Below are 17,946 nucleotides of genomic sequence, written 5' to 3' on the forward strand. Positions count from 1 at the left end.
CATTACTTTATACATTATGCGTGCTATGTCGATATTTTTATAAGCTAATACGCTGGTCAGTCATCACTGATAATAATAGTTCATAGTAATCGATGATGAGGAAGGCACTAAACTATTGCCGCCACGCAGGCACCAATCGCCATAGCGTGTTTGTAAATATTGCAGAGCGATTACTGCGCCTAAAAATATCAGAAATACATTGTTAAATTACATCTAATACGAGGACAGATGAGTTGAAGATTGAATCAAAGAAAAGGTAACGCGCCGCTGCGGAATTCCTCAATCCAATAACTGATGCTATCCTTAGGTTGTTTTTCAGTATTCATGCTGTCTAGTTTCGACTAAACATGGGTCATTTTGCAACAGGAAGAATGTAGCTTCTCCCTTTATCACTTTTACTTAAATTAACACGCTGACCGACGGGGAGATTGTTGTTGTTGAATATGATTTAATTAGCGATTTGCACTCAATAGTTTTGTTCGCCATTTTCGAAATAATTGTCCATGCATTAGATGACTGCATTTGTTGACAGAGTGAAATCCATGACATACTTGTAGAAATGTGGTTCTGTAAGTAGGACTACCCATTTCATTGATAGTTTGAGGTGATTTGAGGTGCGACAATTTGTTAATCAGCGCTTTCCTTTGACGAGTGTACTTTGGACAATCCATTACGTGGTGTGAGACGTCTTCTACCTCATTACACCATTCGCAATTTGTAGAATCAGACAAACTAATTCTGCTGAGATGTTAATCCCACGCGGATATATTTCCACACATTGTCCTCACGACAAAACCATACGTTAGTTCGTATAGTATACACTTTAATTATGGATACTAACCCTTTTAAATATAAATATAATCTAGGTCAGTGATGGCCAACCTTTTCGACCAAAGGGCCACATTCGATTGACGAAATTTTGTGCGGGCCACTATCCGCGCGAAGCGCGAAAATTTTTTGAAGTTCATAGGTCAATAATATTGTCATTTGACTATATTGCGGGCCTGCTGTATATCGCTGGGCTATGTTTGCGAGGACTTGGCTATTTGGCGCATGGACATATCGATATCGAAAGCTGCGACCAACATGCGTCAATCATTTCGTGCCTATAGGTTTCATAGTCGACGGTCTTAGTCTTACTGCGAGCGCAAACGCAAGGTCGCATATGTTGAACGACACTTTGTCTCGTAATCGCGAATATAGCTAGACTCAATCTGATACATGAGGTGTTCTTCCATTTTCACAAAAGGGCAACAATATTAAAAACAAGAAATCGAGTGACAACATTTTGCGCTAAGCTTGTAGAAAATTTTTACCTTTGATAAATCAATCGCAAATTATTCTGCTTTATTGTAGTGTACGAAGATATACCAATATGTGAATGGCTGATGGATCTGTCAATGCGTCGGAACTGATATTTTAGTCATCACTTGCGGCCAGACTAATCAAAATTTTGGTTGGCCTTGCAAGTTCGCAATCTGTGCAATCCATTTTTGATGATATTAGAAATTTCGGAAATTATCTCACGGGCCACTCAAAACCTTCTCGCGGGCCACGGGTTGGCCGGCCCTGATCTAGGTCATGAATGCCAGCTCATACTTGGATATGACAAAAGAAACCATTTGTGCCGCATTCGCCAAACAAACATAATCAGCAACACCATATGCAGATATGTTGGTAAATTTCTAAGCAAATCATTTGGTCACTCGTATCATTTTATATTCCGTCATTTCGAAAACCACGATGTCGATGTAAAACAGTGTGGTGAGCTATACGTCCAACATTCACACTATATAGGAGGTATAATTCAGGAAGCCAGTGGAACGAAGGAAGTAGGCCTATAAGCAACAAGTGCACAGATTGCACAATGCGAACCCGATGAAAATTTAAAGAAAATCCATGCTTAAACCCGACAGCAAACGCAAATCAATGTCAGCAGAAGGAGACATTCGTACAACCGGCGGGATGAAGTGCACTCACAATTTTAATCTGAGCAGATTGTAGACGATTGTGAGATAACCACATGAAGTAAATCGATAAAAGTCAGACGGATCAGCGATGTGGGCACGTGTTGACATAAGTTGTTCAACCGCATCAGACCGTGGCGATATCAAAAGGTCGGCGACTGTGACTTATCGTGAGAAATGAACTAGGCCTTGGCGCTGACTCGAGACGAGGATATCATCGCTTTGAACCGACTATAATGCAGGTAATTAAAATGCGGACATTGAATGATTCCACCAAGTCTGCAATCAAATATGCATCACCGTGACCTCCACCGTTTACAATGTCAAGGGAGATATAACAGCGCTTTTATAACAGCTGCGATATATTATAGTGTTTACAGTTTACACCATTTAGTTACACTATACTGCAAAATACGCAACATCACCTGACGTCTTCCTTCTGTAATACCAATGGCATATGGACTCCCTATGTCAGGTCATATGAAACCACATGAGTAACAAATGCTACGATGCGTCAATGCGAATATAGCCACATGCAAGGCCTCTCAAACTGCCATAAAAGGAAACTTTATGCTTTTAACCAGAAACGAAGGTATAGTTCCAGGGTATTCTGACATCAAGTGCAGACATCTGTAACATCTTCACCTGTAAATGGGATTTGATAGCATTACCGGACGTGGGTGACCGAATTGCACTACTTTTAGCTGGGTGCGGACGACCTTGTGTTCTGGCAACAAACACACCGCTGTTACTCAAAAGCCAAGCCAGCCGGCTGTATAAAGCTCAATTTGCGGCGATCCTTGCAATGCTCGTAACTTGATATTTATTATCGTTCGCGCAGGCCAGATGTTCTTTTGATGATTCTAAAACTATATGCAGCATCGCCATCATCACGAACGTAAACGTAACGAACAGAATGTAATCTGAAGTAACCTCACATATCGTCGCCAATAGCGTAACCCGGTATAAAACGATTATGCAGCGACGCAGCTGTAATTAGACGGACAGTTTATGGTGGATCTAACAAATGAGAGTTTCGAACTAAGCTGGAATCTCGATTTTCAAACCAGCTCATCTGAAACCTCTCCGGATCACGATCCGATTAAAATCTATTTCCGTTTCGAATAGCAATAAAGCATTCGTCCTAAATGTAATTTCGGTGACTGATTTCCGCACGGTTTCAAACGGTAATACGTAGATCTTGGCTCGATCAACACATCAATATTGCTCTTAAAAAGGGTTATTCTAGCCGCCCATATGTACGTCAAGTTTGATTGGTAGTGGAACAACCATTCTTCTTGTACTTAGCTGTGCCTGTATTACCGTCAGACAATGTTCTCTACATCGGTGGTTCTCAACCGTCTCGACCTCGCGGATGGGTAAAACTTTAAATGAAATACTGTGAACCGGCGAATCTTCAACAATCTGAATTTACCATAAATTTCAATGCAGCCTAGGTATGCAATTCCATTTATTATTGGAAACTTCACTTAATGCTGCACCTTTCGATAGTAGATATTTATAGGTGGTTCTATTGAAGTTTCTTCACGGAGATACTCGTGTTAAAGTCCTGTTAAAGACGACTAACTTGATTGTGATTGTTCGGTGTCGTTTGACAGAAGTGCGATTTTACTGATTGCTATATCGTCTACTGCAAGTGTTGCGTAATTGCAGTTTCGGAATTAAACGAAGTTCGTTTATACGTCTCCACACATATAACGTGTCCGAAACAAGTTGTAGGCTACTCCCTGAAGTTTTTTTCGCCCAAAACCTGCACCAATGCGACGCACGCCCAGAGTAGACTGTAGGAATTCTTTATTACGACCTTATGCAGGTTCCAAACTTCCGAAGGAATTTACAATTTGATGTTTAATTTTTCTAATTAATGGACAAGCGTCCAACTTATAGCATTTAGACTTGAGATGTAAAATTTTACTATATTTGGAGGACCGACTGGAAACTTGCCATGGGCCGGCACCGTCCGCGAATCGAGAGCCGAGAACCACTACTCTACATGTATTGTTTATATATCGAGGGTTTTCGAGGTCAAGAAACAAGGTTGCGAATCCTGTAAATCACTTTTTCCTTCCATAACAATCCAATTATATGTGTAACTGTGTAGTGTGTGCCCATGAGTATACGGCCATATCAAGTAACGTTAACCTCAAATGTTTCAGTTTCGCTGACGCCTAAGGTAATGGTGGTTTGACAAAAATGTACCGGTTGTAACGTAGAGTGCGAATGCTTTGTAAAATGATCGTAGTAAGTCGTTGAAGAACACAACACACAGGTACATATGGAGCCGTAGAGCTGTAGTAAACACATTGAGACTATGAGCAGCCATTTGTGATGATAAAATGCAGATAACTGAGGCACAAAAATCGGTAGCAATACAGGATTGACGCATTGCTATGCCCCCTAATAATTCAGTTCATCTGAACATTAACATTTTTGCGAACGGCAATGCCGGAATCAAATCATATGTCGTAAAACCCGTTGATTCGACGTCATACAATTCAACTATAGCATATTACTCATCATCAACCACGAAAACCACCCTTCACTTCATGAAACATTACTACAGCTTACGCAAAGAAAATAATAATGTCAAACCGACAATGCTCCGCAAAAATTACGGTCGCATCCTGCATGATAGGTCCTACTATGGTATTATTGCGGTGGTGTCACGTTATTGTGATTTGTTCGCTTACGTGCCGTACCAAGCGCACTTGTTCACGACGTAGTTCCGATTATGCAATAAGCATGCTAATGGGTTTGCGTGTTCTTACGAAACTGAATACACATAGGTAAATACTATGCAATCAATATGTACAGTCTATCGGTTTTTCTCAAAGAATTGTAGGACTCTGATGATTTTTATAAGAGAACAAGCTACAGTGGAAGATTCGCCTTTTCAAATTGAAATGCGATACCTTTGTGTGACTAAATCTGAGATCGATTACTCAGTCATCGGCATATCGTCATTTGATTTGAATCGAAGAAATGGGTATCAGCAACATCATCCTTTATCATTTCACTTCCAGTCAATTATTATAAAAATTTCCTTTAAAAGTAATTCCCAATTCTTAATTGGTAATAAACTTATTCATTAGTGAGGGTAATGACACGTGAGAGGAGAGATCGACGGAGCTGTATTTAGATCTTACATAAAGCAATGTATGCTGTACACTCAAATTGCCTCGCGGGCCGGGTTCAGACCTTGAAATCGCCCGCGGGCCGGATCAGTCCACCATTTACAAAATGTTACATCATGCCCTATTTTTCACCTGAAAACACTTTGTTCGCGAGTATAAATAGATAGTAGGACATTAAATTGTATCACGGATCCTAGGGGTTTATTCTAGCAATTAGAAACACGTTTATTCGCGAACAATAGAATTGGAAAAATACGACGACGATTAATTGAATACAGATATGAACCGCTAACACAAAGGCTCTAATGACGAGATAAGTAGATGCTTATAAAGTGTGAATAAAGCACGAGATTCAACTATAAACGCGGGCTTACGAATTTGTTTTCTTATTATTAAATGTCGATTAGGGACGGTATCGAGTCCGGGGACCTTTTAAGTTGGAAATGACACCGCAAGGCGACCACAGATATTGGAACTATATTGTAATATATGTAAACTAATCTAATAAATTCTCCATGTAAACTGCATATAACGGTTCCGCATTGGCATTTTCGCTTCTGTGAATAAATAATTGCTTATTTGTCCATTTTTCCGCGAACTCAGTGTGCACTTTTTCCCATCCCACACCAACACCAACGCAGCAGTCGGGTGGTAGTAACGTGGCTTATGAGCATGCTCGACATTTACTGCCTTGGGGGATAATTTATTGGAAGTATTTCCTACAAAAATTCTCAACATTTGTTACAAATCAGCTGGACAATAGAGACATGTTTCAAACTAGTCAGAATTGCTTCGCGGGCCGGATGAAATCGTCTGACGGGCTGTATGTTTGTACACGTTTGTAAACATAATATTGTAATGTTATTGGTCCGTTGTAGGTGTTCACTGACCGAGAGTAGACGTCATACAATTTAGCCAATATTGACGCAAATCCATATCAATGAAATCAACTTGGAAGATTAAATTTACATTGTATATTGTAAAGTTCTTATCGACCATACTCCTGGACATGTTCACACCCTCGACCTTCGTAAACTATTTTGAAGATTTGCAAAGTCGAGGTAACATAGACGCTACACAAACGCCGATCAATCGCCAGCGAGTCGAAGCGCGGAAGGCAGTGCCCGACTGGTATCTGGCAATCGTCAACCAACCGGACGCTATAACAATATCAATTAGCCTACGTAATCCCGAAGATACCACAAAGACACCCATGAGCGCAGGACTAACGATATCTAATTTGGGGATTTCCACTAAGGTCACTAAGCTCTCAGATGGATCATTGTCGTCAAGAAGTTTAGATAGTCTGATGGACCTGATCGCATAAAAAAAACGTCGACACGAACACATGACGCCAGTATGCAGGCGGTATTTAATACCCACGGTTGCACTATAGAATACATTTAACAGCAATATACGAACTCATAGTTGTTCTATGATGAATTGATAATTATTTTGCTTAAACAGAACTATAGGGGTATCAGGTTGCTTCATCCTTTTGCGCCAGATCAATATATGCATGAGTCTGTTCCGCGGCCCACTATACTTTTTGTAGTATACCTCGGTACGTTTCTAAATGATGCCATAAGCTACGTCAAGGTATATAGGCTGAGTAGATTGCTAAAGGATTTCTGGTACTTTACCGATCAGTATATCTGGACCAAATCCCTTATCTGTTTTTATATTCGACTCAAGCATATCTACTTCCAGCTGTGGCCGCCTTGTTGTAGTTGGCCAACATGACGTTTATGCAGCCTGATATATTTGACATTATTTTGTGTTGAAAATATGCCGCACAGATATCGGAGCAAACTTTGTAGTTCATGCCAAATACTTTTGCAGTTCGATAGTAAAACTACGTATACAAAGAATTCCCAACAGCATAATCGCAAATAATAATGTATAGTCAAGGACACATAGATGTAAATATTGCTGACTTAATTATTCGGATGGCCATTACTTACACTTCTCGCGACAATACGTCAATTGTTGGGGCTTTTTGGGAATCAATATGTACTAGATCCAAGGTCAAGAGGTCTGAACCGAAATGGCATGTTTGGGGAAAACGATAGTCTTAAGAAATACATTTTGAGCCAAATAACGCTAGTTATCTGTTGTCAACTAACATATATATTTGCTCCACGGAAACCCTTTGGAAAGAGTACGTCACTGGTTGACAAATCAGGAGTCATACGGAGTCCTTACCCATCTGCGCAATAGCTCACATTTTTGTTACCCTTATTATTTTCGGACTTCGAATATCGTCTATTTACGACGATATATAATGGAGTAGACCGGTGTCGAAGTTTACGCATACATTTGCTGTAGCGGGGAGATCTATCGCCGGCTTGGTGTGCGCTATTATTGTTGCCGAGGAAATTGAAATATCGGAAGCACAGTATATCACTCGCAGAAACAAGTAGATGGTCGTGCCGCTTGCGATTTTCGTTCCAAACCTACAAGACCGTTGTGAGAAAAATTCAACGTCGATAAGGAGAAATTCCTTCAATTGCATATGCGGCTTTGAATACAACTCCAACTGATGGTGAATGCCAGCATAAAGCACCCACATATAGAAAGTTGCCTGTGATTGCAAATTACGACTCAATGACTATGTAATATGACACAATCCAGCCCCCATATTCTCACGTTCTTGGTTCGGTCATACAGAGTGACTTCGACATTTAAAGATATTTATGTCAAATATGATACCATACCTGAAGTGAATTCGGTAGAAGGTTTATAAAATGTTGATCATGATCGCGAAATCGATTACCCTCTTTGTCCGATATAAGGGTCTTTGTGATCAATGTTGCGAAAAGATCATTCAGGTTTGATAATATCGGCGAGTAAAGTGGCTGATATGAATACTGTCATATACTTGCAAAGCGACCATTCTATTTTACTCCAATAATGAATTAGTTGCTTCCCGACAAATTTTGTGCAGCATTTACAATAGAACATTATCTTTACCAACACTAACGTTGAAGGCAAATCACGGTACCAATTTTGACTCCAATATGCTGTCATGCATTATCGCCATGATGTCTTACCGTTTCATTGCATGCTTATATTATTGGGAAAAAGTAAAACTGAAATCGGTCCAATATCAGTTGATAGCACAATATTAAATTGATATCATTGAGATCTAGCGGCGTAAATGACATAACTCCACCATAACCAATGTGTTAAACACGTGACATGATTAAAGTGACGTTCTTTTTCTGTGCAGTCGGGATTCCTGGTTTGAAGAAAACTAGCTATCATTTTAGATTTCTTGTGCGGCTTTAACCGAGAAGCTCTATGTTCAATTCTCTCGTATTGCTAGAAGTTTCGTCAAAAATTTAAAAATACCTTTATATCCTTTGAAGGCTTCGAATTCCCGCGGCGTGTGCACGCAGTCATGTCTGATGCGTCGATAGCGTCTAACGCTTGCGTTAATGCATTAGTAATATTTAGCAGCGTCGGAATTCATGTGTAGCAGTTTTCTTCGCGCTTAAGAATATGTATATATGATGATAATCAGCTAAGCTTTCAACTTCAGTTGGGAAATCCCATTATCGAATATGACATAAAAGGGATAACAAAAATGTAACTTCACAAATATTCATGATATCGTATCGATGTTATTTAAGAATGGGTCGAACATAAGTGGTGCAACCCCCTAACACGAAGTTGTTTGTGTGAACATAAACTTTAATATAATTATTTTGCTTACTCAAACCCGAACACGAATCTATGACTTCATAACGCTAATTCTCACACAGATCTCTTTTTTCCTTCTTGTTTACGACCCCTCCTGTAAAAACACATTACCGTAGAATATATAGTACAGTCATTAACATTCATGACATGGCCATCTCAATAGAGAAAAATTTTCGATCATATGTGATTATACAACTTGCTTATAGAAGTCTAATGTACATGAGGTTAGTTAGTTTTTGCCGCTTACAGGAGCCTTGTTCGCATCCAGTATTATTTGGCTAATTATAAGATATTAGGGGCCCATAAAAATTTGCCATCACGGACAATATATAATCAGTCAGTCTGGTACTGCGCACGGAGATCAGTACATGATTTCGCTCTAGTACAGTGTTTGTCAACCTTCACATAGCGCTCGCACTCCTGTAGCTTTCAATACAATATCTCGTACCCAATTTTGATTTTCAACACAATTTCCGCTGGTACCTATATTCAAAGACTATTTACGTAGCCATGATTTTTGATTTGAATAAATCTGCCCTGAAAAAATCCATGTTCTGTTAGTTCGCTGAATAATTTTGGACTCTAAATTGCGTTTAGACCCAATTCCAAAATGCACCTCGTACCCGCTGGTTTGGTACTTCGTATCCTTGAGGATCTCCACGTACCCCTGGTTAGGAATCCATCTAGTGAGTTTCGAGACGACTGGACACGTAGCCGCGTTATATGTGACTCAGGTTATTTTCTACAACCGCAATTAAATGATATCTTAAGCAAACTTCTCGAGAATCTCTATTAGAACTACTTGAAATTTCTGTTGAATTTCCCTTTTTTCGGCGCAGCGAGTGACGAAAAGTTTAAATGTAGGGCATTTAGTTATTTGCATCTAAGTCATATATCACAAAAACGTTTCCTTTGCCGAACACACCACGGTTTTTCGCGAGCTAGAACCTGTGAATTATGATGCTTCGCATACCCAGCATGAACTGAAGGTCTGCACCATCCCTATTATCGAGACCTCTCTAAAGAAATACTAGGATAAACAAAGGTACTAAATAAAGTGGTGAGTATATTGTGGTGCCGCGGGTCTGGCATTTGTTTCTGACATGGTCCCCATCACATCTTTTAGCATGCCGAAATTCACGTCGCCGAAGTATGGTGACTATTAGTGTTGCAGGCCGTGCAACTATATAACATAAATGGATGTGAAATTTTCAATTGTACGGTATGTCGTCGACGGTTGTTGGTGATGATTAAATGGATATATGCATGATGATCTCGAAGTTAATGTGCAAATTGACATGTCTATACTTATTGCGAAATTATTAGTATTTTGATTTGATGTCACTGTGTATCATGAAACTATACAATACTAGGGCGATGAAGTATCCGCTGGACTACATACACTGTAAAAACTGGACCCACCTTTAAAGGTGAATACAAAAATCACCCTAAAAAGGTGGATGGCATTTCACCTTTACAGAATACAGAAATCACCCTAAAAAGCGGATGGCATTTCCACCCTGAAAGGTGGAAGACTAGATAATTTCCACCTTTGTACCCATTCGGACGCAGGCCGGCTTGTCCGGATGGACCATGGTCATGCGCTTCGGCACGGTGTCGACCACATGGGTGTCGTGCGCGCACTGGGCAGCCGCAAGCTTACATTCTGTGCTAGATATATCACTATGATAGCGAGATTTGTATATATATTCCAGTAATTGCGCTGTCAATGTATAATTGCCATTACTACCCAACTTCTATGTCACAGATCAATATATATCCCTGTCTGAGTTAATACTAGCATTTGTGCATGGCGAGTGTGATATCATAGGGAAGGATGGCACATCCACCTTCAACGGTTGATTTTCACGGTGGAAATGAGGTGGAAACACGGTAAAATAGGTGGAATGACTTTTTCGCCTTTATAAAACAGTGGAAACATCTGTTCCACCTCATATACAGCCCAAAATCCACCTTTATATTTACAGTGTACTACCGTAGGTACACAGGTAGTAGGTATAGTAGGCTATAGCCAGTATACTAACACGTGAATGCCTAGATTCTATCTCTGCTGTATAAATACGATTAATTTAGGACGAATCAAATTCTAGCACTCTGATTCCAGTCAGGATTTTACTGCCTCATGTGGCAACTTTTCACGTTTTTGAAACACTTTTCCGACTATACAGTATACGCTTACGTGATTATGCAGTACGGGAGGGTAGTTAGCCGCAAGCTATTATTGTTAGAATCGGCGTACATTCGAGAGAAAATCTTGAAGAAGAGAGTAACTAAGTTGCCTGAATATAAACGCGGCGCGAGCTGTAAAATCAGTTATCGCGGCAAGCAGCCACAGTAGACAGTTGTCGTCGTAAATTAAACTATATATGCTCGTAAAACTGTCTGTTACATTGTGGCCATATGAAGAGCTTCGGGGTAACTTGTGCTCGACAAAATAAAACTTCAGTGATAGATGTAACCAATCTTGCGTATCATTTCCATATTCCAGTTGCATGTTCGGGCACGTAATGTCTCAGAATCTACCATGAGTTTTGCATACGTATGATATTGTAATCTGACACGGCTGTAAGAGGTGCCGAAATTCAAAAGCTCGAAGCTGACAATTACTAGCAGAGTCGAATACACGCACAGGAAATGACATTGCGAGGACGACTCGCGACAATTGCGGGGGTATTGATTTCAACAGTTACACCAAAATCCAATGAATTCGAGACAGAAGTATCATTCGCAAAGTCAGAAGAGTCTTTATAGTTTGTAGTATTTATATGCTAACAGTAAATAAGACGATTAATCCGTTATAAATGCTGTTGACTTATTGTTGATATCGACCAACATGAACCATAAAAGATCTCCAATTGAAAAGTGCTCACTGTTATAGTACATTTATGAAATATGCAATGCTTTCTCAACTTCCAGAGATATATCAAATATTAAATGCAAGTATTCCATACCGTATATTATTTATTCTGGAACTTCGTTTCGACGCAACTGCAGCGGGAGTACTATTAATTGAAAATGATTTCTTCAAGAATATTTATCGGAATTATAACTATTTTATTCGTAACAGGTGAGAATTCATGATTTTTTATCAGAAGCACTGCTAACTTTTATACGGGTATACAATTATTTATTATTACTATGTATCCGGCGAAACACCGTGAGTTAGCGTCATATTGTGTCGGCATATTACACTAACATTTAAAAAAAAACTGTACGGTGACTAAATGCAATTTCGCCTTCGACTGTAACGCGCTCAGAAACGGCCTTACGTGATTACGAGTATATAGATTCGTAAAGCACTCGGAATCATGTCTAGATTCCGGCTCCGTCATACGTCAGTATTATCCTTCTCATATTCATAGAATGCGAACTTAAATATTCGACGGAGTTTCACATAAGAATCAGGTCTGTCGAAATTTGTAGTCAAGCTTTTTGTTGGTTGTGGTATTCTATGTGTTTGTCGACGACTATGGTCGTTGACACCAGGCCGATATTCCCTACGTTTGATTGCGTATCTGAGACTTGTAGCACGGCCCACTTCTAGACTCTGTTGAAGACACCGCTTACGCGGATGAGATGGCGAGGAGGAGTTGTAGTAGTCAAGCCGATAGAAAAGGAACATTTCCCCGCGTTGACTAACACTACAAGTCACTCCTACGACCACGAAAAGTCCAATCAGCGTCGCGTAGGATGTTGTTGGTAAATACACCGCACGCACGCACGAATCATGTTGGTATACGCGCCACTAACATATGTAGTGGGTTAAGTAAACCAATTAGAAATATGCCACATATGCTTACCCGATCATTCCTGCCCATATCACCACTTGGAGATTAACAATGTCGTAGAGAAGTCACTTCCAATGAGCCGGTATCTGGCTTTCGACTCCTATAATACATGAATATCTGGAACAGCACTTGGTTTGAAATCCATTTCGGCGAATTAAAGTTCGAAAGTGCTTCCGATATATTTCTTTCGAAATTAACACCCGAGCAGTGAACAATTACGCTCCCGGGCAGTAATCAATATTACTTAGCGGATGATCTTCCTTAGATTGTATCTATAATAAAGACGGCTATAAAAAGCGCAATGGTAGTTCTATAATGTAAACGTGCCTTATACAATAATGAGGCTCATATGGAAGACAGGCATGCGAAGCTAGACTGGATATCACAAATAATGATATTATCCGGATGAAGTTGTGTAGACTGTGAAACAGCTGATGATGCGAAGTGAACAACGGAATTATGTTGCAATAATTTAACTGGTACAGCTGACTACGTGACTGTCTGCAGTACTATGCGGATTTACTGCACAAAATGCGGTTCCCGAAAATAAGATTCTCCGAACGAACGTCTCAATTGATTGATAGTGCTATTTCAACACGCGACGAGCTTAGATTATTTTAGATCGGCACATTGGGTAAGCACTATGCGCAAAAAACTAACTTTGCACGGTAGCCATTCACACATAACTTGCGGTTTGTTTGTTTGTTTTGGGGTATTCATGGTGTTTGTCGACTACTATGGTCATTTACACCAGGCCGATATTCTTGTAATTTTCCGTAACTGCCGACTTATAGCTTGCGGTTAATGCAGTTCGTAAATTGCAGACACGCATTACGAAGAAACTCACTCCACACAACACGCTTTAAACCGCAGTGGGCCGTGCGCAACATGGATGGAAACATTAATCTTCCATTATCTGAATGTAATCTTTCGAAGCATTAGATCACCAGCGTGCTTGACATCCTTGCATTGCTGCAATAATCCTTTTAGAATGAGAAAAAGATAGCATCGAAATCCTTATATGTTACTGACGGTTACGACAGAATCACACGGTACATGTCATTCAATTCTATCGTCAGTTATTTTGTGAAATCGAAACGATCACGCTCAAAGTATGTCAGGAAATGTCTAGTCGCAATCCATACTCTATCAAAATATATGACTGGATGTGATAACTGCCAGTGGTAGTGGTGGTAAAATAAACTCACCGATCTCAGAGGTAAACTTCTTAACCGTCTGAGTAATATACAGATGTGAATGCTTTCTGTGAATACTACAATTGTTTATTTTCTTAACTAAGCGGCACTCTAGATGTCACACACGCGACGGCTCGCGCAACCTGCCACGAACGAGGCAGCGGAAGCCACAGGTTGTTGGAACACAGTCCTTTCGACTAACTATACCGACACAATATTATTGCTAATCGTTGCGGTACAGCAGCTCCATACTCCACGGATCAATTTTATTCGATACTCCCCGAAAAACGTTTAGTCACATTTACTCAGCATATTTCAGGTATCAAATGTCTCCGAATTCCCAATCCCGACACAAATACATTAGCAGTGATTCACGCGATGACTCTTGTCGTCCGCCACGACATTTTCATTATTAAGAGATGGTTAAATCGGCATCATTCGTGTTTCGGTTGGCTGATATTATTCCTTACCGTTGATAATGGTAGCCAGCACATACACCCTATATGGACAAATGAGTTGTGTGCATGTACACACTTGTCCGGGATATATTACCTCATTCTCTGCTACGCACTGATAGAAGTATTTCTTTTTGAGCATTCGCCGGGAGAACAACGTGAATACTATTCGTTAAGAAGAATTCAGTCTCGCATATAGGTGCAGCGGATAGCCCATTTACACCGTTACAAAATGTCACAGTAGTATCTGAATTGTAACGTAAATTTCGTTTTCAGATTATAGCGCAGCGGCCGAATGCGGTCCCGGACGCCTTTGCAAGTATGGCGGAGTATGCGGAGAAAACAATCAATGCCAATGCGTGATGAAATGCACCGCGGATTCGTGGGGAATAGATATCGACAATATATACTGTCTGCCAGGAACTGTAAGTACGAATGTTCTATATCCGATCCTGCTTCGATCATAGAAATGTGTGTTCGAATGCTATTTATTTTCTAGGGCGGCTCACGCGAGAAACTATTCTTCAACCTTTGTTATGCTCTTACCGAAGCGTGCGAAAGACAGGAGGATATACCTATAGTTAAATTTGACATGACAACGTACAAGTGTGAAGGTTAGTATTTTATGTCTTTTAAGAAGGGTTTACACATAGTTATCCGGCGTTAAAACGCATACCTACGAAGAACAGGTTGCAAGCGCATGATACCTAGAGAATAGAATGCTCCCTAGAGTACCAAAGTTGTACCGCAGAAAATTACCGTGTAGTATTTTAGTGTGTATTTATATCATAATTTAAAGGCGAAGATAGCATACGACTTTAACATCTGATTTTATCTGCCATAAAGCCCCATACAGCGATAACCAACATAACCGCCCAAAATATATAGTCCAATTTCTTTCACACAGGTTCAAATGAAATACCAGAGAGACTTTGCACGTCCCCACACGCTTTCATGGGCCATTGCGGAGGCACACTTGAGCGGAGGGGTCCAGCTTCACATTACGACGGGGGCATATGTTTGGAAAGTAAAGGCACAGGCGACATGCGATGCAGGTAAAGGATTTCAGAAAGATCAGGCGTCTGGTCGTTTAGTAATCAGCTATATATATAAGCCTATGATCATACGAGCCAAGGTTACTTGGTTGAGCGATGAATTTAACTAGCGAGAATGACTCCATATTAACATGTCCACTTCGGAGATTGAACCGCTATACTCTAGTTAAGCGTGACATGTGAGTCAGGGCAACAGGCGCACTCAGCTTACGCTATCTTTCTGCATTACCAGGTGTCCTGAGGGCCGAGCCGGAGAAAGCTGCAACATTAAATCCTTGACCACCAAGAATTGTTCCGACCAGCGAGAAGATAACTCGACGGCAAAAATCATAGGTGTGAGCATTGGTGCATCAGTAGGCGCCGCACTGCTCGTTTGTGCATTGATAAGGTAAAATATACCGACGAGATACTTGATCCGACACAAAACCATCACTGTATTAACACCAGAAATTGCATTGCTGATATTCCACGGAATATCGGAACTGGATCAAGGTTGTTATTTGCAGTGTCTCATTCGCGGCAAGCCCCATCTGAATCGAAGTACTTGTTTGATAAAAGGAACGGTCCGTCGATACCCAAATGAGCAACAATACGGTGCTTGCTTGCTAGTATAGTGTCTTGATATGCATGGCAAATTCGAGGTTATTTTCTTTCACACAAATCAGATTGTTTAATTTCTACTGCTCAGTTGGTGCTGCCATACCGTGATTGGTTCTTTTCAAGTATTTGCATCTGTCCGATTTTCTTTTGCACGTACTCCAGAGATTCTTGTAGAATAGTTATTTCGGATGCTATGCATAGGCGGGTTATGATGAGCGATAAGAACTGCGTGAATACATCGCCGCAACGCGATACCAAGAAGATTCTGCCACTGGGTTCTCTGGCAGATCCCATGGGAGGTATTGGTATTAACCGCAGCAAGCTGTATGAAGTTATTGAATTTTCCAGTGATTTTACAATATAAAGCAAAAATGATACTATCATATTACATTAGAAAGGATTCCCACATTATATTGTTCAGCACAACATTTCAAGAAACAGCTATATCCAGTATATCCTTGTCTAGATTTCCTAAACTTTTGATGATAACAAATCAATGTAGTACAACCCTTGAAGGTCATTGAAATTAAAAACACTATTGGCTTATGGTGTGTCCCAAAGGTGTAATACCTAATATCACGATGTAATTGTCTCGCTTGGAGTATCAGGATAAGCCTAGCATTAAGTAGCGAATATCATCCTCCACATCATCAGCCGAGCCAAAAAAAGATTTGGCAACGTATGTTATCACCGTCAGTCTGAACAACGTGTAGAACTGTTAATATCTTATGGTTCATCATAAATCTGCGCGTACATAGTATACTCGGATCGTCAATTCGAATGTGTATATTATATTAGGATGCATGCCCTCGCCGTTTTGACAACAAGGCCTCTCTTTTATAGATTATGGAGAAAAGTCAAATCGAAACGCACCGTCCACAGAAGCCCCTCAAGAGAGGAAATCATTATTGGAAATCATGGTCATACGACCAAATCATCTAACCGCGCGGAGAAGGACTACAGATCCGACTCCTTACTCCCAAAAACATGTCTCCTATTCGAGGAGGTCTCGGAGACGAAGCCGGCGCCATCTCCGGTGGCGCCTCCGGAGGAAACGACTCCTGATAACTCAAAGGCGCGTCAAAGGTTGACAGGGTCTTCAATAATATTCAACGTGGAAGACACCAACAATAATGTTAGTGGGGATCATCGTTCCGGTCAGAGATATATAAGACTATACGACGCTCAGAATGAAAGTATCGGAGATTTGGAATCCACGGGGAATACGGACGAATGTATTGTAAAGGAAATACAATGCGTTTAACTGTGCCGCGCGATACGCATGTGATTTTTATTTATCATAGGTAATTCATATAGTTAAATATCGGGGCGCAGAGCGCTTCTTCTTCGCTGGTTGGAGACAAACATATTTTATAAATACCACAACGACCGTACTACCGCGACATCTCGAAGCAAAAAGGGTATGCTGTCTCGCAATCAGTGTTACATTGTCCCATATTACACCATCCGCTGCAATAGTATTGTGAAATATATCATTTTCCCGCTAGCGGGATGATCTCAGCACGGAATTCCGTCGCTGTTTATGCTGAAATGTTATAGACGAAATACTTTTATATAATTACGGGCTGGCGCGTATCAAACATCATTTCTTTTATTTAATATATTATCAAGCATTTGATATGCTCTCCTGGAGAAGTTCAACGATACTGTGCTTTTACTTTATTGCATGTGGCTCTTACATTTGTCTGTTCGTCAACGCTTGCTCGTTACTATCACAGCCTTCTTTAATAAAAAAAGAATATCGACAGCTGTGGTTCTTGCTCGGCTTATAGTACAATTTTTTAATCTTGGCTCGGGTTGCCGGTCAATGAAGTCAGGTTTACTCATCTCCAGGTAACAGCGTTTATAATGCAGACTCGTGAAAACGTGCTTTAGCGCAATAAAATGGTTGATTGCCGCAACTCCGACCTGGCGCTGTCGAATAGAACTTGACCTTCCTAGTGATCTGTTTTTATTGCACAAAAGAGAAATCTTAGCGGCGAT

The 17,946-nt window shown here is 40.4% G+C and overlaps 1 protein-coding gene across 2 annotated transcripts; it reads left to right on the forward strand.

Moving 5' to 3' along the window:
* The first annotated feature begins 11,149 nt into the window (after positions 1 to 11,149).
* Positions 11,150 to 17,710, forward strand: LOC145436296 (uncharacterized). Of its 2 annotated transcripts, none has more exons than XM_080313663.1 (6): positions 11,150 to 11,915; positions 14,564 to 14,712; positions 14,787 to 14,901; positions 15,195 to 15,342; positions 15,575 to 15,675; positions 16,786 to 17,219. In XM_080313663.1, exons 1-6 carry the CDS (start codon positions 11,864 to 11,866, stop codon positions 17,031 to 17,033), a joined length of 813 nt encoding a protein of 270 aa, XP_080169789.1. In that variant the 5' UTR covers positions 11,150 to 11,863; the 3' UTR covers positions 17,034 to 17,219. The 2 variants fall into 2 exon arrangements, with proteins under 2 accessions (XP_080169789.1, XP_080169788.1); XM_080313662.1 differs by having other exon boundaries at positions 11,151 to 11,915; positions 15,575 to 15,730; positions 16,786 to 17,710.
* Positions 17,711 to 17,946: the final 236 nt, after the last annotated feature.

The sequence above is a fragment of the Botryllus schlosseri genome, chromosome 3 (assembly GCF_051294905.1).
Source record: "Botryllus schlosseri isolate E-star chromosome 3, Bs_hap1, whole genome shotgun sequence".
Lineage (NCBI taxonomy): Eukaryota > Metazoa > Chordata > Ascidiacea > Stolidobranchia > Styelidae > Botryllus > Botryllus schlosseri.